At 41.0% G+C, this 25,323-nt stretch overlaps 2 protein-coding genes across 2 annotated transcripts; both read right to left on the bottom strand.

The window, feature by feature from the left end:
- Nucleotides 1-1,450: 1,450 nt before the first annotated feature.
- brf2 (BRF2 RNA polymerase III transcription initiation factor subunit) lies at nucleotides 1,451-7,755 on the bottom strand. Its single transcript, XM_034123599.1, has 4 exons — nucleotides 7,467-7,755; nucleotides 3,892-3,951; nucleotides 3,454-3,775; nucleotides 1,451-2,463 (listed from the first exon to the last, which is right to left on the bottom strand). Exons 1-4 carry the CDS (start codon nucleotides 7,612-7,614, stop codon nucleotides 1,632-1,634), a joined length of 1,362 nt encoding a protein of 453 aa, XP_033979490.1. The 5' UTR covers nucleotides 7,615-7,755; the 3' UTR covers nucleotides 1,451-1,631.
- Nucleotides 7,756-8,978: 1,223 nt separating this feature from the next.
- LOC117476598 (trichohyalin-like) lies at nucleotides 8,979-24,534 on the bottom strand. Its single transcript, XM_034123254.1, is given in 7 exon segments — nucleotides 8,979-9,860; nucleotides 10,035-10,149; nucleotides 10,542-11,399; nucleotides 12,996-14,266; nucleotides 14,268-15,280; nucleotides 16,200-16,621; nucleotides 24,013-24,534. Coding segments are annotated over 7 exon segments (4,230 nt in total). The 5' UTR covers nucleotides 24,357-24,534; the 3' UTR covers nucleotides 8,979-9,653.
- Nucleotides 24,535-25,323: the final 789 nt, after the last annotated feature.

Raw genomic sequence — 25,323 nt, 5'->3', positions numbered from 1 at the left:
TGAAGGATTTGTCAATTTCATCACATACTCTTGAAATGAAAGGAGGTTATTACTCTGAAAAGATGGATTTCACCGCGCAATCATTCACAGGTATTATTCACACTGTCATGCTGGCATTTCTTGCGAATCCGTAATGGAGAAGAAGTATCTTTGATATGTTTTTATGCGTTATGAAATGACTCATTGCTAAGTAGATATTCAATCCACATAATAAGGCTTCATTGGAGGCTCAGTGTAATAGACCTTTTTACAAGTGGACCTCTTGATTTGTCAGGAATGGTACGCTTTACTAATAACATTAATGATGGCTCAAGTGTCCCAGTTAACCATGTCAGTGTGACATTGAGCCAACAAGCAATACACAGGACCCTGAAACTGAAGCAGATAAATCAAGATTCAGCGATCAGTAATTGCGCTTTTTATACGGTTAGATTCCTAAATATAAGGGAAAAAGTTACATTTAAAGAAAAGAAGGGATACTACAGACATCCCAGTTGAGAAATACTTTCATATCAGGCAATTTGATGAGGGTGGTGTGCAAAACAAAAAAAATTCAACTTATTCTTATATTTCCTTTAAGAAAAAGAGAAGCATTTCCCAGTTTGTCAAAGAGCTCTTAAAAGGTCCCATGTCATGCTTTTCCGGTTATTACCCGTCCCCTTGTGTTATGTAGCCTTTTCTGCATGTGAACGGTCTGCAAAGTCACAAACCCTCAAAGTACACCCTGTAGCGAATAAAACTCTAACACAGAAAATACCTGTCTATGCTGCCCCAGAACGCCTCGTTGGAGATTTTTCATTTTTTTCCTTCCTGAGTATAGTGACGTAACGATACCCAGGTCCAAATGGACCAATCCGCGGAGCTCCTCACACACACACACTCACTTATCTTTTCTCAGCCGCGGCTCCGCGGATCTCCGCACACAGCCAGGCCGTGAGTGTGTGTGTGTGTGCTCAGGCTGAGTTCCGCAGTGTCTCGCTGTCTCGCAGACCCAGACATCAGTAATACAGCTCACTGTCCGCTCCTCGAGCCTCAAAGGGCGGAGCAGCGAGCCCCGCAACGTCCCGCCAACACGGCACCCAGACCCCACGCAGCATTCTCATCTCTTTGTCATTACTGGTGTCATTTTCTGGTTGCTAACAAACGCATAAACACTGATGTTCCGCTGTAACGGTGGTTGACTAATCAGAACAGAGTGGGCGAGCTGACCAATCAGAGCACAGTGGGCTCATAGGGAGGGGGGGGGGGGCAGGAGCTCCAACAAGCCGTTTAGGACAGAGAGTGAATACACATACTATACAGAGATGCTGTATGAGAAACCAATGTGAGTTTGGAACATTGAACAATGTAAATCTATTCTTTTAGACCTCAACATTGGAATTATGATCAGTAGAAATGGCCATGACATGGGACCTTTAACACTGCTTTTTCCATTGATTGCACATAAACTGTCCGAAATCATATATTTTTTTAACCACTTCAACATAACTTTATTTGAAAGTGCACCATCAACAAAAGCAAAAACACAATCGGTTACTGTAGAAAACTACATAAAATTGGTTGTAGCATCCCTTATCATGAACTGAAACTAAAGGGAAAGGAAAATACCTGAATCCTTATTCGAAGTCTGGTTATGTTTTCTCACTCTCAGACAACAGCTTCTGCGTCAGAGCAAACTCCCGCGCTTCCCGAGGAGTGCGGATGTACGAGTCAATTTCACTGTCTGAGATTTCTTCATCCCCAGTCACATCTTTGCACTCGGGCCGCTCCACTCTCCTCCTCTTCGGATGCACCACACACGGGGGCGCAAACAGCACTCGCTTCCCCCAGTTTGGTGCTGGAGCCTGGCTCTCTCCTCCTCCAGTGTTCCCCTCAGGCTCTGTGTGTGGATTATCATCTCCATCTCTGGGTCTCTGGGCGCTTTCAGCATTCAGTTCACATTCTTCTGCAGTGGGAGCATTTGAATTCTGCTCTCCATGCTCGGATACTTGTGAGGAAGCAGCCTCCTCAGGTAGAGAGTCCTCACCACTGGCCTCACTTTCTGCCTGCAGAGTTTCCTCATGTGTTCTCAGAGCCCTCCTCAGCAGAGCGAACCTGTGATTTAAAATATCCTCCACCTGCCGCATAACATTATCTGGCGTCACCGCCTCCCTGACCCAAGGAATCTCCCTCCCCAGCTTGCAGAGCACCTCCTTCATCTCAGCGATCCTCTTCATAGCAGGCTTCAGCTTATTCACTTTGGCTATCTGACAGAACTTGTCCAGAGTGAGTTTCAGGCGGTGCTTGTTGGGTTTCAAGGACTGCCACGACAGATAGATTGAGGCCATCATGATGGGGGTGGGATGACGGCCAGTCACGATCCAGGTGTCTGCTGCCAGCTCCACCAGGGCCACGGCACGCTTCGTCAAGTCCCTCGAGTTCTCTGCCAGCTCTTCAGGAACGTGAAGTGAGCTGATTTTATACCTGGCAGAAAAAAGGTTTTCATTAACTATAGAACTGACCTTGAATGTTTTTTAGAAATACATGTGTACATGTGTAATAAATGTGTCTAAAGGAAAAAAGCTCAATTTATTTTAGGCCTGGGTGATACAGGCTCTACAATAGGCTTTAACATTAGAATAACTACCAGGCAGTCTTCTATTAAATGAGACTTGTGTGTGTAAAAGAGAACAACCGCTGATGCTTGGATGAGTCAGAATTAGCATTTTTATTTTATCCATTGCTATTGTGCACTACAGAGGGATTAAGACAGAACAAAATCTGACTAAAATGTTCAAGCCAAGTTACATCCAAATATCTACCATTTGTAAAACCAGCTGTAGAGAAGACACTAGTCCACAATATCTGCTCAACCAATCGCACAATATGTGAAATGTATTAGATTTGCAGCACCATCCCACACGTAACCTTTGCTGCTGGTCTTTAAAGCAGCCATTAGTTGTGAAAAGACTTTAACCTGCACTTTATTTTTAATAAGAGAGTTCATAATGTTGTGACGGAAGATGCTTTTAAAAAAAGACCTATTTCCAGTTTGCTTGACATCATTTCAGTGCTGCTTTCAATCTATAAAATAAATTATTTTAATTACAAATAATCAACCATCTAAAAACTACATCGATACATCCATAGCATATGCAGTTCAATAAAACCATGTTGCTTAAAATCACCAATGATATGTGTTAATTCTATATTTGTAGATTGCATGGTAGCCTTCACCCAATTGGATGATATGCCCTTACAAATCAACTACCTATCACATGGTAGGACAACTCCCAAGACAATAACACCTACCAAGCCCCTCCCATCAGATCTACATATATCTCATACAGGGCCTCTATGTACACCAGGATTAGAGAACATTTAATTTCAGAGAAAACAAATAAGGCCGATTTAACTATAATGTCTTGACTAGGTGCCCCTCAAACCCTTCTGATCACACTCTCCTTCACTTACTCCTGGCTGTGGGCCTCCATCACATCATTGATGATGAAGACCGGAGCCTTGATGTTGAGGATCTTGATCATCTCTTGGTAAACCGCTCCCACCACCACCGGGTCGGCGTCCAGCAGACAGCTGATGGTTCCCATGGTAATGGGCCAATTGAGCAGTCTGCAGCTCACAAGCACGCAGCATCCAGCAAGAACCTCTTTCTTCTGGAGGCTCACTCGGATGAAAGCTTCATGCTGATAGGCTTGGGTGTAATAGGTCTGCGAATGATTCTCGATCTCGTTGTTAACTCTGAGGATCCGACAAATGGCTTTAACACGCTGCAGACCTGTAGAGGCGTTACAAAGATATATACGTGCATGTGAGAGCAGCAGGAGCACCTGTACAGAGGAGCTATATCAATATCTCTAACAAGCAAATGCTCCGGTGGAGAGAAGGTCTCACCTTTGATCAGGTTCAAACACGGCTTTCTGGCCACCGCTGTGGTTCGGCTGTAGCTGATCTCTGTAATGGCAAATGCATATGAAGTTTGAAAAAGCGAAGATATAACAATGCCACATGCACAAATCACTAGTGCTGGTGTCAACTAACGCTAGTGGGTAGTCGACCAAAACATTAAATCGTCAACGTCTTTCATAGTTTTTTTTGACAAATATTTTTATTGGTATTTCGTTTTTTCAGCATAAGACATTGCACAAGTATATATCCCACAAAGAAAAATCAAAAACATAATACAAGAAAATACAAGAAAGAAAGGAAAAAAAAAGAAAAAAAAAGAAAGAAATATATACACATATATACGTAGGTGGACATGTGGTAAATATTGTAATTTAAACATTGCAAGTTACAAAGCCGGCAGACAAGTAGCCACATCACATCCAACCATTATAGAGGACATGGTCAATTAGGAGGTACATTTATTTCCAAAAACTCCAAGAATTCCCCCCATATTTGATGGAACGTTTCAGGCTTTCCCTTTATGGCAAATGTCAATTTTTCTAAGGCTAAACAATCAGAGAGATTTTTTAACCAGTGATTGATCGAGGGGTTTTCTGGGTTTTTCCAAAAGACAGCTATCGTGTGTTTAACTTGGAGAAGAGAAAAAACTACTAGTCTTTTCTTAGTGATATTAAGTCTGAGAGTTAGAGGGAAAACCCCAAGAATACAGAGTTTTGGGCATTCTGGTAATGTGGCGGAAATTATTTTTGACAATGTGCCCAGAACATCTTTCCAAAATGATTTAATATTTGGGCAGTCCCATAAGCAGTGGAACAATGTTCCCTTATCATTATCACACTTTACACATTGATCTGGAATATTTGCATCAAAATGGTGTAGTAGGGATGGAGTTATATAGGTACGCATAATCCATTTGTACTGTAGGAGTCTAAACCTTGTGTTAATAGTTTGAACCTGGGCTTTGTGGCATATCTGCCCCCATTCCTCAATTGTTACCTCTGCATTCAAATCAGTAGACCAAGCAAGTCTTTTCTTCTCTGAGGACTCTTCTGATTCAGTTTTGCAAAGGTCATAGATCAAAGACACCTGTCCATGACCAGAGGAGTGATGTACTATAATTGTTTCCAGCTTTGACAGAGGTGGACATAATAGTGAGTGATTTTGTGCCTTAGATATATAACTCCTTAGCTGCAGATACTTAAAGAAATGTGTTGAGGGAATATGATGTTTATTTCTTAGCATCTCAAAGGTCATCAGTTTGTTGTCATCATATAGATCACTGATCTTATTGATGCCTCTGTTGGCCCACATTTTAAACCCTGTGTCATATGTTCCTGGTATAAATCTTCTGTTACCCTATACAGGAGTAAAAGAGGATATCTGTGACTTTAAACCTAAGTGGCTTTGTACTTTGAACCAGACATCAACTGTGTTCCTGACAAAAGGGTTTTTTGTATTCTTTTTAAGCTGTTTTGGAGAGTCAGAGAACAAATACAAATTCAGTGGTAGTGGAGTTGTTGTATAACGTTCAATTTCAACCCATGGTATGGGGGTTCCGTCCAAGAACCAACACATTGCTGCTCTTATTTGGGCTGCCCAGTAATACCAGGACAGATTGGGTACCTGGAGTCCTCCTCTCTCATAAGGTAGATATAAAAGGGATAGCCGTAACCTTGGTCTCTGATTGTTCCAGATAAAATTTGTAAAGATTTTCTTCATTTTGGGAAAGAATGAGGATGGTGGGTGCAATGGCAGGGATTGAAATAGATACAAAAATGTAGGTAGGACATTCATCTTGATAATATTGATTCGTCCGATTAGGGATAGAGGGAGTGATGTCCACCTGTTAATAGAATCTGTCACAGAAGCTATTATGGGGTCATAGTTTGTTGGAACAAGGTCTTCTATTTCAGGTGTAATCTGTATTCCTAAATATTTAAAGCCTTCCAGGGAATTTTGGAAATCTGTTTGAAGAGGTGGATTAAGTCTTTCAGATTCTTTAAGTAGAAGAATGTTAGATTTCGAACTATTCACCTTATACCCTGAGAACGTACCAAAATCCTTTATCAGTTTATTGAGCGCTGGCAATGACACTGATACATTTTTTATAAATAAAACAATATCATCAGCGTAAAGGGCCAGGCGATTTTCAATGCCCCCAACTGTTATTCCTGTGATATGAGAATGAGTTCTAACCGCGATAGCCAGGGGCTCAATTGCCAGTACAAATAGTAATGGAGATAGAGGGCACCCCTGACGTGTACCTCTCGATAGTGCAAATGGTGCAGACACTATGCTATTGGTTAATACTTCTGCATTTGGGGTGCTATACAAAATTTGTATCCATCTACAAAAACCCTCCCCGAACCCAAATCTGGATAATATTTCGAATAGATACGGCCATTCCACCCAGTCAAAAGCCTTTTCAGCATCCAGGGACAGAATGGCCGTATCTGGAGCCCCCCTCTCTGTATGTAAAATATTGATCAGCCTCCTAATATTATGGAAGGCCTGTCTGCCCTTGACAAAGCCATTCTGATCCAGGCCCACCAGTGTAGGCAGGTGATTTTCAAGTCTTAAAGCCAGTGCTTTAGCGATCAATTTTGTATCTGAGTTAAGCAATGATATAGGCCTATAAGAGCCACATCTGGAGGGGTCTTTACCTGGTTTTAGGATAACTGTTATTAATGCACCCTGTAAGGTTGGGGGAAGACAACCCTCGTCTTTCATAGTTGATTCATTGTTGAAGTAAATGTTTATGCAAACATGTCAGATATTGCTTTTTCCAGCCTCTCAAATATATTTTCTACTGTTTTATATCAAATTAAATTAAATATTTGTGACTGACAAGATATGTATTGACATCACCTTTGACTTTAAAAGCTGGTGTGGTCACTTTACTATTTTCTGACGATTTTATAGACCAAAGTGTTCTGTCCTCCAAATCCAACAGGCAGCTAAACTTCTTCCCTGAATCACTGGACGAAGATAATCATTCCATTTATATAATGGTAAACTAGGAATTGGATAAAACTAAGACAAAAGGATACAATAACATGTTTCATCGTTTCATACATTCACATAATTAAAGTTAAAAGGGAGAAACAACAACTGATTACAAACATTAGAAATGCTACAGTTAGCTAATTGACAATGCTATAATACACGGGAATTTAAAAAGCACAAACTAGCTATCAGACAACAGGACACCAAAATCTAGACTAGAGAATAATCTGCATTTATCTGGCTTCTGCTAAATTACATTTTTCTAGAGGGCCCTTTATCAATGGTGCGTGTCTTACTCATGTAGTGTAGTTAAACAATGCTGCATTGATTGGAGTCAGGAGGTCAACCTAAAAACTAACGTCACAGCTGTTGTATGACTCTTTTTTTTGCAGGCATTTTGGAGTGTAATTGTGATCCATAAAAGTTTTGTATGTGAAGTGACAACATTGGATGCTCTCGAGTCCTACTGTGAGCAACACCTCAGAGAAACACAATGGACAAACGGTGTATCATATCACTAGGCTTAAGTGTGTGTGTGAGCTCTCCGTTGATACCTGTGTCTCCGGTCCATTCGTCGGTCAGCACCCCCTCGGACACCACGGAGCCGCAGTCCACGCACACCCGCTGGGCCTGGCAGTACAGGTCATCGTCCACGATGTTGGAGGAGCCGCAGCCCGGGCAGCGTGTTACCGAGGCGGACATCTTTCTGATGAACTGCCCCCGTGTGCGGTAAAGATGGAGACCTCTTTATCAGTCTGTACACCTGCTGCACAACAGTGGACTCGATTTACGAATGGAGGAAACTGTAATCAGCTGTTCAAGAAGCCGGGGCCGCTTAAAAATATGTCCGGGTTGATACACACGCTCGGATGTTCGATTGTTCCGCTTGGTCCTGACACAAAAGTCAAGGGGGTTTGTTTCTTTTTGACATTGGTGGGTTTTGGACTGGCAGAGGTGGGAGAAGTACTCAGATATTGTACTTTAGTAAAAGTAGAAGTACCAGAGTGTAGGAATACTATCTTACAAGTAAAAGTACTGCTTTCAAGGTTCAAGGCTTTTATTGTCATTTGTACATAGCTACAGTGTAGTTATGACAATGAACATCTTAGGTCACAGGCTCCTCCAACAGAGCAACACAATAAAACAGATAAAATAGTGCAAGTAAATAAAATCAAATATAGTAGAAATAGTGCAGAATAGTTTATATACAAGTAATTGGAATACTTTTACAGCAAACAGATGTAAAAGTAGAAAAGTATTAGCATCCAAATATACTTGTACCGTATTTAGCAAATTGGACCATTTTAGAATACTATAAATTATATGTTTATATGAGTCAAAGCTGGTAAAGGTGCAGCTAGTTTGAATGACTTTGTATATACTTTGTAGCCTATATATATTTTGTATGTATGCACCACGACACCTAGTCAAATTCCTCGTACGTGTGAACCTACCCGTTTCTGCTTCTGATTCTGTAGGGTAGCTTGTGAATGTCACTCATGGTACAAATAAAGTCTTATTTTAGTGTTTATATTTCACATTATTAATCCAAATCTTGAAAGTAACTAAAGGTACAAAATAAATGTAGTGGAGTAAAAAGTACACAATTTACCTGTGATTTATAGTGGAGTAGAAGTACAAAGTATAAAATGGAAATACTCAAGTAAATACAAGTAGCCTATCTCAAAATTTGACTTGAGTACTAAGTACTACTTGGTTAATTCCCACCTCTGGTTTTGGGCCACATATAAGGCGGGTTCTGGGGGTCCTAATGGTCCAATGTATGGTGGAAATGTCTTTATGTAAAGGAAAAAAATATGAAAATAATTGAGTATAATCCATATGCTAATAGTTATTCTGCATTGTTTATGAATGTGTGTTCACTAGCAGATTTTCAGCAAATGTGAATGTTATCAACTGCAGTGTATTTTATCCAGGAAAGTAACCTCTTTCAATGTGTTTATGCTATTTGATATTATTTATAAATTCTTTGCTTTAATAGCTCGTTTTTTTTTTTTAGCTATTATACAGAGATATGTTAACTTTATTAATTAGGAATAACAAAGTTTGTTTATCAGAAAAAGAAAACCATTTATTTCATTCGGCATAGGTTGATACCATAAATCAGTAAAGCAATTCAGTGTACATCATGTTAATAGTACAAGCAGGGTAAAGCGCCTTTTAGTGTTAGTAGAAACATATAAACATTGACACTGAGAAAAAAGAAACATTATCTACATAACTAGTGCATAGATCCGACAGTGAAATAAGGCTCTTCTTCATACCGGAGATACCTGAAAGCTGTTTTTAAACTTTATTTATTTATTTTTACAGTGAAATACAGTAATTACGTTTGACATAATTTGACATTCATCAAAGACTTTTATGCTCAACATGAAAACATTCATGACAGATATTCATTCATTCGTCAAACGCATACTGTAGCAAAGTGTCAAAAAGGTGACTAAATATTTAGAAAAATGTAAAAATATCTTTGAAAAGTTCTCAGATAAAACTGGAACAGCTTCTGCAAGATGTCCTTTACAAAATAGATTTAAATTGTCATCGTTATTCATTAGCCAGTATAGGGAACATGAAGTCGAAACTGCTCAAACCTTTATTATCCAGCTACTTTTCATAATATAATCCACAAGAACATCTAAATGTCTTTGGTGGTACGGCTAGATTACTGGGTCTGAACAGAGAAGGCTACAGTTGGAATAAAGTGTCAGATGTAAATCCTAGGCAGCTTTCTTCGCAGAGTTCAAGGACATGAGAATACTCGGCTTCTCCTCTATGATGCGCACCAGCAAGTTGTCGATGTACAGCTCCAGCTCTGATATCTTTTTGCCTCTATCTGAAAGCTTGTTCTCCTGTTTGAGCACCAGAGAGATGAGTTCCTCCTGAGTAAGCTGGGAATAGGGCCCTTTCAGACTGGGGGCATTGACCTGTGAGAGTGGATAAAACATACGTGTATATTAAAATCATACAGAAGACACAAAGCCCCTGAAAGTAGATGTAATGGATGCTGTCTGATGAAACAGCATATACTATACATTCTTTCATTCAGAGACTTTCCTTTGTTCATTCGAAGAACCATATACTTTTTGGATCCTACCAACCTTTGTTTTCTCCTGATCTTCACATGTGATTCTTGAGGATTTGGTATCTCTTTCCCCTTGAACGACTGAAACCGACTGCTGTTCCAGAGGATTAAGGGGTTTCACAGGTTGAAGCCTGCAATGACAACATAAAAAAGAAAGAAAGATGTAGGCACTGGCTGATGAAAGTGAAATGAAATAGAGTATGCGTGCAAGTATAAGTCAGTTATAAAGCTTCATCCATTTTTTATTTAGGAATCACTAAATAAACAGAATATGATAGTTTATATTAATGCTGACATCTCATTGATCCGCAGTAACCTTATCAGATACACCCGGCTAATGGAACAAGCAAATATGAATGAGTATGAATGATGAATCCTAGAAAACTCTGCATGAGAAATGTGCAGGGTGATGAATCTTTTTCTTATGAAAGACACAATATTCCGAGCTATCGGTGTGTGATGTATAATATATGAAGATAAGGATGAGTTGTATACATATTCTGTAGAGGAGCTGAACTCTCACCTGCGCAAAGGAACAGGAGCTCCGTCTTTCTTCCCGCCTGCCTCCTCCCCAGCACTCTGCACTGTGGCAGGCTGAGACTCTCGAAGGGGAGCCTCCTGGACGTGGATGCTTTTTTTAGCTTCTGATTTGGGGTCAGATGCATGGGTCACATTATCAGTCGCACCTGTAACATGTTCTCCTTCTTTGTTTTGGTTTATTAAAGTGCTCATTGTGGCAGCTTTCCTTGCAGAAGGTAGAGGAGCGCGGGCTTTTGAGGGTTTGATTTTTGTTTGAGATGCGTCATCTTTATCAGCAGCTTGTGATGCTACTGAAGGCCTTTGTCCCGATCCAGTTTCACTAGAGGGCGCTGCTTCATCTTCTGGTGCAATATCATCTTCGCCGTCTTCAAATGGATTCAAGCCATAAGCGATTGGGACTTGTTTTGCCACAGAGAGACATTTATGGGAAATGCTGCCATCGGAAGACAGGGTTATCTTGGGTTTAGATGATGGCTCTTCTTCCACAGAAAGAGGTTTAAGCGGCGCAGGACGTTTACTGTGTTTGGCTTCATTTGATGTTTCTTTGGTGGCACTACTTTGTGTCAAGCTCTGGGTGTTCTTTGTGTCTGTGGAAGGCCTACTAATAGGAGCAATCATTTGCACCGAGCGCTGAGGCAGAACACTGACGGTTTTGATGTCTTTGTCTGAACTCTTCTTGGTCATTTGTGGTAGTTGTTGTGCAGAGCCATCCTTCTGACTCTCGTCTTGATTCCTTCCTGGAGGCTGAGGAGCCAGCCGCCTCTCCCGCTGAGCACTAATAGGATCCTTTTCATCTGTAGAAATAGACTTGCTTCCCACCAATGGTGCAGCAGATTGAACCCTGGAAACAAGACACAGATAACTTTTGCAATTAAATGGGGTACCATTGGAGTGACTTTCTATGGTGAAAAGGAGATTAACATTATTATATCTATTACAAACTTGTGATGGAGAAATAAACAAAGAGGACACATTGTTCATATGAAAAAGCAGTGTTTAGTAGAAGCAATGCAATGTAGTAAGATGTGGTTGTTTATTAAAAAGGATAAAGAAATTCCAAATATCAAGCAAATCACATCCTGTAATCCCTTGATAAGTAATTCATTGTATTCAAGTAGTTTTCACTCCCTGTTCATGCGTCAGCTGCTTAAATGAGGTAAGACTGTTCAATGATTAATCTCTCAGGTTGAAACATAAACTACCTAACACACATGTATGCATCTGCACGCTCATACCAACGCTAACACACACACGCAAGCACAAAGCTATGCAATGTTCATGAGGGTGTTAGGTTGCGTTTAAAAGAGAAGTGAGGAGCTGTTGTTCTGACTGAATAAAAACAGAAGATGCAATAACACTTCTGCACATGTAAATGACTTCATATCATTTTCATCAGGCAATATTCAAACTTCCCTCTTCTGTTCCTTGTTTTGTTATCTATAACTAACACAGGTTAAAGCAGCCCCGTTATGCTCATACTTTCATAATTGTATGTTGTGCCCATACTTGCCAACCCTCCCAATTTTCGCGGGAGACTCACGATTTCATTGCCCTCTCCCGGTTTCCTCCCGGGGTCATATTTCTCCCGCATTTCTCCCGATTTCTGACAAAATCAGATTTACTCAGGACTGTTTCCACTCGGACTTTAATACAGCTACACCATTGTTTGGTTTCCATGGTAGCGTAGCGCGCGCAACTGAAAGTCTGAGAGGGTGAGGAAGATAGTCACAGCAAACAGAACAAGAATCGACAATTCTACCCTCTGCTCACTCCTTTTACAGGTCCAGCCCACACATATGGTGCTACAGGCCGCAAGGCAGTGCACTTACAACTACAATAAGCATGTTAATGTTAATCTAATACAGCTCCGGCGATCCACTAGCACCCCCCCCCCCCCCGCGGTGCTTTTGGAAATGCTCCCGATTTCTGAGGTCTCAAGGTTGGCAAGTATGGTTGTGCCTCTACTGTGACTGTGGATCTGTTTTTAGGCTAAAGATCTTAAAGAAGACATTTCCAGGTTCATATTGGTATGTAGTGTTTCTCCTGTGACATGTCTCCATGCTTTAATGCTCTGATTGGTTAGCTGGTTGGCTGTTGTGATTGGTCAATGGCTTAGGGATGTCCCGCCCCTTAGCCTATTACGTACAATGTGTTGGAGCGCTAGCCAATATAACCGTGAGTGTTTCTGATGTAAACAAAGGGCAATCGAGGTGTTTAAGGGGATGGAAAAGGATTTTGGAATGTTAGCCATTGCAGACCATTTACATGCACAACAAATACCTTTATAAAAACACTACAGGAAAGAACAAAACTGACCCAACCTCCATTTACCCTAAAACACCCACAACCTTCCCCGTTTCCCATAAGTGAATTTCGAATCAGGTTTGAACAATTGATGGAGTGTAAGAACATTTGAAATGCAGCGTGTGAATCTAACCTCTGCTGGATGGCGGACATCTTGTCTGTGTGCTGGATGGCGGACATCTTGTCTGTGTGCTGGATGGCGGACATCTTGTCTGTGTGCTGGATGGCGGATATCTTGTCTGTGTGCTGGATGGCGGACATCTTGTCTGCGTCTGCTCCAGCCGGTGAGTCTGGATCCTCATCAAACGGATTGGAAGAGACCTCTGCAGGGATCTCCACAGCCGCTTTGAGTTTGTTTTGAGATGCATCCTTCTTTTGTTTTTCTGCTTTCCGTGTTGCCTTCTCTTCCTCTAGCTTCCTGGCCTGCTCTTCTCCTCTCTCATCCTCTGCTTTCTCCTCCCTCCTAATCCTCTCCTCCTCCTCTCTTTTAACTTTCTCCTCTTCCTCAATCCGTTGAGTCTCTCGTCTCATTTTCTCCTCCAACAGTCTTTCTTCCTTCTTAGCTCTCTCTACTCGTCTCCTCTCTTCCTCTTTCCTAAACCTTTCTTCTTCCTCAATCCTCCTCATTTCTTCTTCTTCTAGTTTCCTCTTTTCCTCGACCAACTGCTTGCGCTCTTCTTCTTTCCTCATCTCTTCTTCTTTCCTCCTCATCTTTTCTTCTTCCATTCTTATCCTTTCCTCCCGTTTCATTTTCTCTTCTGCCTCAATCTTTCTTCTTTCTTCCTCTTGTCTCAGTGTTTCCTCTTCCCTCCTAGTCTGTTCCTCCTCTTCTGTCTTCATCCTTTCCTCTTTCTCCCTTTGCCTCCTTTCTTGTTCCTCCTCTTGTTGTCTTCTCACCATCTCCTCTGTCTCTCTTTGTATCCTCTCCTCCTCCTTCTCCTCCCTCCTAACCCTCTCCTCCTCTCTCACCATCTCCTCTGTCTCTCTTTGTATCCTCTCTTCCTCAGCCTCCTTCTCCTCCCTCCTAACCCTCTCCTCCTCTCTCACCATCTCCTCTGTCTCTCTTTGTCTCCTCTCAGCCTCCTTCTCCTCCCTCCTAACCCTCTCCTCCTCTCTCACCATCTCCTCTGTCTCTCTTTGTATCCTCTCTTCCTCAGCCTCCTTCTCCCTCCTAACCCTCTCCTCCTCTCTCACCATCTCCTCTGTAAAGCTTCCTTCTTCCTCCACTCTTCTCTTCTCTGCTAATGTACACTGTTCTTCTCTCCTTGCGCTCTCCTCTAGTCTCCTCCTCTCTTCCTGAGTCCTTTCCTCCTCCATCCTTATTCTGTCCTCTTCCTCCCTTTGCCTCTCTTCCTGTTCCTCACGTCTCCTCTTTTTCTCATGCTCTTCATCTTCACTTCTCACCCCCCCCCTCTTCCTCTCGTTCCCTCCTCTCTTCCTCAGCCCTCTCCTGCTCCCTCCTTTTCTCTTCTTCCTTTCTGAATCCCTCCTCTTCAATCTGTCTTTCTTCTTCCAGTCTCCTCTTTTCCTCTGCTAACTCATCCTCTTGTCTCCTCGCTCTCTCCTCTTCTTCTCCTCGTCTCCTCTCCTCCTCAACCCTTTTCTCCTCCTCCTTTCTAACTCTCTCTTCTTCAATCCTCTCTTCTTCCTCTTGTCTCCTCTTTACCTCCACTAATATTTCCCTCTCTTCTTCCTCTTGTCTCCTCTTTACCTCCGCTACTCTTTCCCTCTCTTCTTCCTCTCGTCTCCTCTCTACCTCCACTAATCTTTCCCTCTCTTCTTCCTCTTGTCTCCTCTTTACCTCCACTAATCTTTCCCTCTCTTCTTCCTCTTGTCTCCTCTCTACCTCCACTAATCTTTCCCTCTCTTCTTCCTCTTGTCGCCTCCTCTCTTCCTGGGCTCTTTCTTCCTCCTCCCTCCTAATCCTATCCTCTTCTTCCTTTCTAACTCTCTCTTCTTCCCTCCTTTCTTCTTCCTCTAGTCTCTTCTCCTCTGCCAACCTCTCAAGCTCTTCTTCCTGCTTCCTAACCCTCTCCTCCTCCTCTTGTTTCCTACTCCTCTCTTTCTCCATCTTAATCCTTTCTTCTTCTCTTTGTTCCTCCACATCCTCTTCCATGTTTTCTACTTCCTCCTCCTCCTCCTCCTCCTCTGTCCACGGTGAATACTGCCTCACGGCTCTCAGTGAATCCACAGATGGAGGAGAGTTTTCGGGGACATCCTCCATGGAGCCGTGTCCCGAGCTGGTCAGACTGAAGTTTGATCCGATGCGAGAGGACCGGGGGGGCGGCTCTTCACGGTAAACATGGCTGCCATTGATGCAGAGGTTACTCTGTTCTGCAGCACCTTGTTTCTGATGACCGGAGTCTTTGCCGTCTGAGCTGCCTGAGCGCTTGTTCATGAACTTGAACTTCTTTTTACCTGGAAGGAGGTGAGAAGTTAACAGAGAAAATAAATTAACACTAGAACCGCCAAGAGAGTCATTTTAATCCCCCTGCGTTTTCAAATACATGTAACCCTGTTCAAATAAAACCCACGACAGAATTTATTAAGTTTCGACACATGGAGAAAATAAAGTGTACTTTGGGTGGCTTTTTTAACGTACATGGAAAGTTTGAAACGCTTCCCTAACCGATTTATCATTTTTTATTTATTTCTTTAGACTGAATTACTATAGTCAACCATCACTAACATTTATCTCGACCTTGTTATGCGATTTTGTTGTTGATTTGTTTTAGTTTTTTCTGCTGTGATTTCAACCATTTGTTTGTCTTTCATTTTAAATGTTTTTGGACTATTAATATTGTCTTTTTCTGTAGTGGGGGGGGGGGGGCGGGGTCGGGGGGAATAAAGTTCATGACATTCATGACTTTTCCTAAAAATATATTTATCATCTATACTGTAGGTACATTTTGGGGGATGTGGGATGAAAAGAAAATATACTGTAAGATTTATTTTTAGAACCACCAAAGGTTATACAATTTGAATAATGTAGTTAATCTACAATAACTAGTTAGTTTAAATGTATTTAGTATGTTGTTATTTGTTTGTAGAAGCGCACCATTTATTGATTTATTGTAAAATATATCTGTTATTATATAAACTGAAGCAATTTCTAAATTAACCACATTAACTGAGTTTAAATAATTGTTTTGTTGTGTTATATGAAATGATGAAAATTAACAAACTAAATGTTAAAAAAATTACATCGCTGATCACTGACGCTGTTGCAATAAGGGGTCAAAATGACCCTGCTTGGCAGTTAAGGGTACTGAATATTGGCGGTTCTATTGGTATACAAAGGTGATGGAGTAAATAAAGAAAAACTGTTGCTCCTCACCTTCAGAGGAATCCACGTTCAGCCCAGACGACTGGCTGCCGCTCAGCGAGGAGTTCTTGACGGGCAGAATAGACATGGACTGAGACATGTTCTTCTGCAGGTTGGACTTGGTAGAAAACAAAGACTTAATCTTGTGTTTCTTCTTTTTATCGTCCTTTCCCGCAGTCACCTCACCGTTCCCCTCCTCCTCGCTGTCGGTCAGGACTTGACTGAAGGACGGCAGCATGTTAGACGCAGCGTCAGATTCCTTTTTCTTGCCGCGTACTTTGTCCTTGAACTTGCCCAGACGAGATTTGGATTTGCCGGCAGCGGAGATGTCGAACATGCTGGCCGTCATGTTGTTCCTCATGAACTGGATGTCCACCAGAACCTCTCCTCTGTCTTTATCCGCCTTGCCAGTTTTGTCCAGCAACTTGAACCATCTGTGTAAGAGAAGACAGTTTTTTTACCACAAAATGTCAAATGTTTTAGATTGGGCGACCTAATTTAAAAAGTGAAAGAAAACTATTCTATGTTTTATTCTGGATGTTCTTATCTTCGTCTTTGAGATTAAAAACATTCTAATACTTGGGAAAAACTGTTTTATGCTACCTGGTGCAGAGGAGATAAGCCCAGTATTCACTCTACATCACATAATTACATATTAAGCGACTAACAATAAGTGCAATAAAGCATAAAGATCCAAACTAAAACTGCTGACATATTTCTTCAAACAAGAAAATATCACTGTAAGTGCTTGTGCATACTGTAAGTAACACTCTTTAGTGCTTTTTTGTTGTTGTTGTGATTATTCGGCATGGTACAGTACAAGCGAAACAGGTGGCGCTTCAGTTTGCGACGACAGATATGTAGATTCTCCGCTGTCCTGATATCAGTGGGAAGCTCATTCCACCATTTGGGAGCCAGGATAGCGTAGAGGTGTACCTGGTTCCACTTCGTAGTGAGAGAGTAGCAAGCCGATTGGCAGATGCAGAGCGAAGTGCACGTGCTGGAGTATGGTTTGACCATGTCTTAGATGTAGGATTGACCAGATCCCTTTACAGCATGGTAGGCCAGTACAAGTGTCTGAAAGCACATTCTGGCAGCCACTGGCAGCCGGTGAGGGGAGCGAAGGGGAGGTGTATTGTGGGAGAACTTGGGGAGGTTGCTGCATTTTGAATTAGCTGTAGAGGTCGGATGGCATTTGCAAGTAGACCAGCCAGGAGGGAGTTATAGTAGTCATTTTAGATTTATTTTCTACTTACTACAAAAGTATGAAAGCTTAGTGTCATTTAGCTGAACAAATAACCTAGACTCTTTAAAACGTTCAAAATCTAAATACTGCCCATTGTGCATTAACATTCACTTTACAAACGTAATGCTTCAAAAACAAACTGCAGTAACAAGATGCCACGGAGGAAACATGTTTTGTTGGAGCATTTTTTCCACACAGGCTGTTATTCACCATAATGTAATCTACTGAATGGATATATTTTTCGTCCTTGCAGCTTCTTTGTGGAAACTTTGATCAATCCAGTAGCAAACTGAGAGTGACTCAGCAGTGACTCTAATGTTTTCGCAACGTCTGTGAGGGAAACTGACCAAATAATAATAATGTTCCGCCTCTGGCATCCATTTGTGGGGGGAGGTAATGAATGCTTTTATTGTGTTTACTATTTTTGCACCAATAGGCAACCTTTATAAACTTTTTCCGCCAAAGTCTCACAGAAGCAAATCATAATAAGTATTACTTTAGGATCAGACTGATAATAATGGGTAGATTTATTACTTAGCAGGCTCTCCAATTGTTACACTCTATGCCTTGAAGATATGCGTAATAATCACCTTCTGCATTTTCCGCACTTTTTCAGACATCTAACCCTGCAGACAATCAGTAGACCAGTCGGCTCCTTCTAAGAGGGAGTTTTTATCAAACAAGCTTAATCTCCACTCCTCAAAAAGCTAAAACTATTCAGGGTTCCTCTGGAAAACTCTACTACACACCTCATAACCACCCTTTGCAATGCCCAACACATTTCGATGTAGCTTGACAATAAAATACCATTCAAGGAACCCAACAGAAACATACATTTGAAGCTCAAAATAGCAACTCAAAATGTAATTATTGTAATAACATGAAGAAAAAAACAAAACAAAACTGAGTAAACTTCCACTGAGACCAGGTTGAGTCAACTTCTGCATCTGTGTCACGGTCCAAAGGGGTCTCAGAAAAAGCAGAATACTTTAAAAGAACAACGGAAAGGAGCAGTCAGCATAAAAAGTGCCAATCAGGCAGAAATCTGAGGTCAGCTCACCGCTGAACAAACAACTCCAACTGAAATCTGGATTCCTGGGGAAATGAGGAAATGAGGAAGGGGGCCGTGGGTGCAATCGGGGTGTGTGTGTGTGTGTGTGTGTGTGTAGCATTCTTTTGTGAGGCTTCATAACTGTCCTTCCTTGCTATGTCAAGCAAAAAAGAAGTTACTTGAATCAGAAAAAGCATTACACAACATTGTGTTCGTCTTAATTTTGAATTTCTTTATATGTGGCATAAACTGTAACCCCCCCCCCCCACATTACATAACATCCCTCTCCGTGTCTTCCTCTCGCTGGCACACTCCTCCTCCTCCTCCATTGCTTCAGTGTTGCACAAACATAAGGAGTGAAATGTGTTTTCCTGGAAGTTGTTAAATGGGTGAGACTGCTGTCACAGCACCTCTGCCTCCTACTGTTGATGAGTAATAGAGCTTGACATTATACATATTGCACTATAGAAACCCTCCATGGTTTGGCTGATGTGCATCCTTCAAACAAACACTGCTAGATAAATATTGCATGTTTTTATCATTCAAATGTGGACAGGGTTTGTTGTTATCTCATACACGTTAATATATTTATGTGGTAGAAGGTTATGAAAAATAATATTTCATCCAATGCCTCTGAGGCATCAAAACATCCTTTTGAATAGGTTAGTTGTCAAAGATGAACAGTTATACAATAAACCCAATATGGCCTCAAAACAAACATTATAAAAGGATTTATGATGCTTCACAGCAATGTGTACTATGGAAGTGCTGGACAGTCAATGTTATTTTTGATAGAGCTTCAGACAAATGAAGATAAATAAATGAGGACTTTAAAACTGCATTAAATCACAAGATAATTTGAAAAAACAACAAGAAACCAACAAACAATGCTGACTGGTGTGGCTGAAACACTGAGTAGAATTGGGTGATTATTCTCACTGGATTATTGATTACAAACAAAGTTAGTGACCTGCAAAAAATATTGATTATAGCCTAAAGGACTTTGCTCAAAAGTTGAGTTTCAAAGCTTTTTCTTGACCCTGGTATCTGATCTGAAGCTATTTAAAATTGCCATTAATTAAACTAAGCTGATATTTCACCCACATTTTAGCTTCACCTCAGGTAACACCTTAATCCATATCAAGAGCTCATACATTTTTTATTTTAACATCTACAAATCCATGCCAAATGTAAAAACTCCAGCTCTTTCAAACTCACACTTGACTCTTCAAAGTGTCATAGAGCTGAGTATGGTAAAGTTTTTAATGAGCAACCCCTTTTACATGAGTCATGTAATCCATTGTTAATTAAAATATTGATTATAGTGCATTCTCGTCATTTCACCCCACAAACGAGCCTCTCGTATCGATAATTCTGGATAACCGGTAATTAGAAAACAAACAACTGTGTGCGATGTAATAGTATAACACATAGTATTTGTACAAGCATGCAAAACTGTATCATAGAAAAGGGATGAACCTTTTGAAAAATATGAGAAAAATATAAAAAAGTTTGTTTGCATAAGTTTTCCTTTTTTATAAAAAAATATAATAAAATGATCATGGTGGGATTTTTTCCATGAGAATCCAACACAAAGATTTTTTCCTAAACCTTTATAGAATTGGATTTGTAGGCGTTGCAATCTTTGCTGCACCACAATACTTAATGTAATACTGAATTGCATTTTGACAAACTATTTAGATATCAGTACAAATCTAAGTTATTATTGTGCCTATATAGCACAATATCAATGTATTGTACAAGTAGAGGGCAAACTTATAAGTATAGACATAGTATATGATTTATGCAAGTAACGATATATAGCAAAGCACAATGTATAGTATAAGCATATATCAATTGTGTATCATACTTTCAATGAACTACGACAGCCTGTAGCATACTAAACTATTCTAACACAACAGTAAGAAGTCCTACAGTTACTATACTATAACGTGAAGTGTCTTTACAACCCTGACCTTTGAACAACTACTGCTTTAGCCGGCACATGCCACACACACAAATACATCCCTTTAGGAAATAATGAAGAGAAGAAGTAGCTAGTTCAGTTTAAACGGAAGGGAAGTTGCAAAAGTGTTGGGGCGTTAACTGGCTGGGGTAGTAAGTGTGAGCAGGGGAAGGAATAAAACTGTGAAAGTGTCTTCACTTAACAGTGCCTGGAGGATGAAGAAGATAACGCCTTTAAACTCAGAGATCTGTCCGTGAACCCTGTGAAGAGAAGAAAGTGTTCTTCTCTGCTGTACAGACACAAACACAAGAGGATAACGCATGACTAAACATTTTGTAAAATGTATTCTACTTTCTGCACACACACATCCTTCCTTGTGAAGCTGCTGATAAGACAATGTGTGGCTCAGGCCTTATCACTGGGCACAGCTGTGTGAGTGGGAAGAGAGCTGAGTATGTAAAACAACTCGGGAGTGATAATGTTCAAGGACCAAAACTGTCCAGGGCTTATTGTTGGCAGTTGACGTTCATTACTGCTCATGTTTTGTACAGCATACAGGTGCCCGAGTGAAGTCAGTGAACCAAAATGAAGGACTGTGAAAAGAAACTGGCGAATAAATTCCTTTTCTCACCAAAATCCATCTGCACGCATCCAAGAGAAATCCAGGAAAGATGGACTGTTAAGCGGCTTCAAGCGGCAAAATGCTGTAAACACTCTGAGACGTGCATACTACAGATTCTTACACCAATTCTTCAATAAGGAGTCTCAATTTACTGTGTTTTTAACAACTTGGGTCCTTTTTTTTCTCACTTTCCATGCTTCACAGCACATTTGCTCTCAGGCCTGACAGCAGATTGTTGTATTGGAGGCAAAACTATACACTTAGTTAATTCGGCTAGAAGATCATTTTAGATGTCAGAATAAGAAAGGCACAGGTACAAACAAAAACACTTTAAACAAAAAAACAATACATACTTCTACTACTCCCTAAAGTTATTTCAAGACATTTGCTCATTTCCTTCTTGACTGTCTAAATGTTTCCGAAGACTTTTGAGTCACATCTGTAGTGCCTTCTAACACAGTGAACATAACACAATAACATAACACAAGGGTTAAGAAAGCAACGCATGAAACTTGGTGGAAAAACAGCTTTGGCTAAATTCCGCACACACCATGTACCTTAAACAGTGGAGCTGTTGTGCAGGCAGCTTATGTTTGTCAGTCTGAGGTCAGCAGTACAGACACAGAGGTGTTGCTCAGAAAAACTGACCTCGCTAGAATGTGTCTGTTGCCATCACTGTTTGCTTTTCATAGATAAAAACAGTCAGGAATGCGAGGTTGAAGCTGGATTTAAACCTCTGAGTCAAGGTGCACTCACACAGCTCACAGAAGGCTACTGAAAGATCAACAGAAAACATGTTGAGCATTTACACAACACCAGCTAAAACATGATTTCCTCAGAAAACTATATTTGATTATTTGACTGACACGGTGCCAAATAGAGCAGATGTGATGCACACACTACAAAACCATGCATGATTAAGCATGCATCGTACAGCCAGGTGAGGTTCAGTTTAGCATGCTGAGGAGTTGGACACAAGCCAGGCCCGAAAGCAGAACGATATGCAAAGGCCTTGTGTGACCAAAAGCATTTTTAAATCACAGCTCACTACATGCTCTCAGGTCTGATTTAACTATGGACTTTTCGGTTAGAATAAAATCTTCAAGTGGTTTTACTGCTCTGTTTTATAAAAGGTTTATGAAAAAGGTTGTTTGTCATAATGATTGGACAGGAAATCGATATTGTTTTATGCTGTACAAAACATGAGCAGTAATGAACGTCAACTGCCACATTACAATTCATCCAATGACCCAATACATCAGACAGAGCTGACAGACCTCAACAACAAACAACCCTGGAGACTGTGTGTAGGATTTTATATAATACTGGTCACACGGCAGGGGACTAAAATTCTCAGAAACAGCTTAGGACAACAAAACATTTCCCACTCGTATTGAACTAAAGACATGACTGAAAACATTTCTAATTTCAGCAAGGATACCTTGAATTGAAACGTTAAATGTTTTCTTTGAGAGCCTGAAGAGCATCTTTTTTTACATCGTCATGCTTTGAAGAGCATGCAGGTAACCATTAGTGAGTCCTTACAATATCAGCAGCGAGGCCTGTAAACACTGGGTGGCTAATGGCTTCATGTTCCTCGCTCCGTGTGAATGCAGCGTTATGAACATGTGAAAGCTTGATGTTTTTAACTTAGCAATTACAAAAACGTGCTTCATTGGGCAAAGTGGGGTGAAGTCTGGGTCTTCTTTTAAAGTTCAGTCAATGAAAGAGTGAATCCTCTGACTTGAATCTTTCGTCTGAGTAAGTAATGCTGATTGGCATCCATGAAGGCACTGCCGAGTACCGAGGTAACAAATCCCGCTGCACCGGAGCGAGTAAGGAACATTCATGAACCAAAGGCACCAAAGTGGGCCTGTGTAGTGATGCGTGTGTGTGTGTGCGTGTGTGTGTGCGCGTGTGCGTGTGCGTCCTCAGTGGAAATACATACAAATATCTCAGAGGGAACTCACTTCCAAAGCGTCTTAATACATGCACAACTTAAGTCAAATATATTCATATGGCAACCCTAATCTAGTTTTCACAGATGCTGAATAATTAATTTGTTAGATTATAGAAACCTTGGTTTGTAATTATTAAAGGATTTAATAAGGATTATGGATTTTTGTCCTGCAAGAACACAAAGCTGATGTATGACTGACAGAACCGACAACCAGGGGGTGTCCCCATGTGGGCAGCTTAAAATCAAAGTCTTCATTTAACCCCCCATGATTTCCCACATTTACATGCAGCAAAAAAAAGTAACATCTGCCCAAAAAAAGTCTTGTATTTATATGTAGTGGATTGTGAAACCCGATACAAAAACCTTTTTTCAAAGGCTTTTTAATTAATGTTTGAAAAAAACTTCTACATTATGATTTATTTTGAAAACTTTTGGGCACACTATGGCAGAAGTTTTGTCACTCCACAACAAAACACCCAACTGTCATGTGTGTAAGTGCTAGGTATGTTTGAATAAATGTGGATGTATCAGGTGTCTGTTATTGTGTATGTGTAGTGTACAGTATACTGCATTTATGAAAGGATTTGCAAACTGTGGAAACATTTCTTGAAAAGGACAACAAAAAACTATTTCCAACCACCAGGTTATTCCGCCTGGGGACAGGTCAATGATACCTCCTTAAAATGAGTTAATGATATTTGTTCACAGAAAATGTTTCTGCAACTGGTCCCAGTTTCTTTAATTTAGATTATTTCTGGTTTTCTAAACTTTCAAATAAGGGCATTTTTGGTCTGTCTGACATCTTGGGAGGGGAACTTTGACAATTATCCTACATGAATCACAAAATAACAACTAAAAAGTAAAACAATAGTTGGTTTCAGAACCAGGTTTTGTCAATCCAGGCATCAACTCATGTATATTTCCATATTATACACCTATTAAATAATGACCCTGTAACTCCCTGCAGTGTGTGCACTCACTCGGTCTTGCTGCGGGTCTTGTCCACGCTGAGCTCCAGCAGGTTGATGACCGCCTGTCCCAGCAGTTTGTCCGGCCCCACCAAGGCCCGGTGCAGGACGTGGACATGCAGCGTGCTGCGCTCCGGTCCTCCTCGGCCGGGCGGCGGAAGGTCGAAGGCCGCCTCCTCCTTCCACACCGGGGCCACGCTCTTCTCCACCACCGAGGTCTGGAACTTCTCCTTGCCCACTTGCATGATAGCGTACGCATCGTTGGTGCCGTTTTTCCCCTTTATCCGGAGGCCTCTGGATTGGAGTACCGTTACCTGGACGCTTGTGGGACACCACTGCAGATCCGCCAGAGACATGCTGAGAACTGGACCGCACAGAATTTAACTCCAAGACGCAGTGAAGTCTCTCATGGGTTCACTGTGAGACTGCACTGAAGCGACTGGAGGAAAAGTTTTTTGCCGTGAGCTCCGGTGATTTTGAGGAAACAGCTGATAGGGCGTGGTTACACCGAGAGGGGTCCTTGGTGGAGACGAGACACTCCTCCAGATTAGCAGATTACATGAAAATCTGCGTGGCACATTCACTCCACAACAATGATTTACAACAGGCCACACATGATGCCTGTTGACAGCTGACAGAGAGCATCAGCTGTATTCAAATGACTGGTTGATACGGGTGACAGTGTTTAATCTGCATAAAATTGGAGTCATTGGATTGGATGGATTATTCTGGTCATCAAATGTAAACACATTCTAGTGTATTCTTTAATAATTTACTGTCAGTTACATTGTTTTCTCCTGCTTTAACAACTTTATTATCCACTGTAAGTCTAAAAACATGAGATTTGTGATCCAATGTTGGAGATAGGCCAGGATACCTGACAAGCCTGACAGCTGATAGGTTGTATTCAGTTTCACAAGCAGCTCCAGTTTGAATCTTAATCAGGCTGCAGTGCCAGTGTCTGCATGGATTTCAGATTCAGGACTGAATGCCTTGATACATGTGGAATGTGTTTGTTATTCCTTCTGTTTTAGTGGATGAATAGACTGGCTTTTTAAGAGTTATTCCCCTGCATTTAACTCACCCTCATTCCCATGAGTTTGATTAGATGTTTTGGGGGATCTATGTATTCAAGACAGCTGTATCTTTATTTTTCATGCCACAATATGTGATATGGTTTATGTCTAACAACACTGACTCCTGCTGTTGTAAAGAGAGCAAATTAACACATTGCATCAATCTAAATCTTGAATCCTTCATAGACTATTCTAACAACCACAGACAAACACATTTGATATGTAAATGAGCATGGTTTACATGGTG

This window comes from Trematomus bernacchii, unplaced genomic scaffold (genome assembly GCF_902827165.1).
Source record: "Trematomus bernacchii unplaced genomic scaffold, fTreBer1.1, whole genome shotgun sequence".
NCBI lineage: Eukaryota > Metazoa > Chordata > Actinopteri > Perciformes > Nototheniidae > Trematomus > Trematomus bernacchii.
This window is presented reverse-complemented; position numbering and strand designations above follow the sequence as displayed.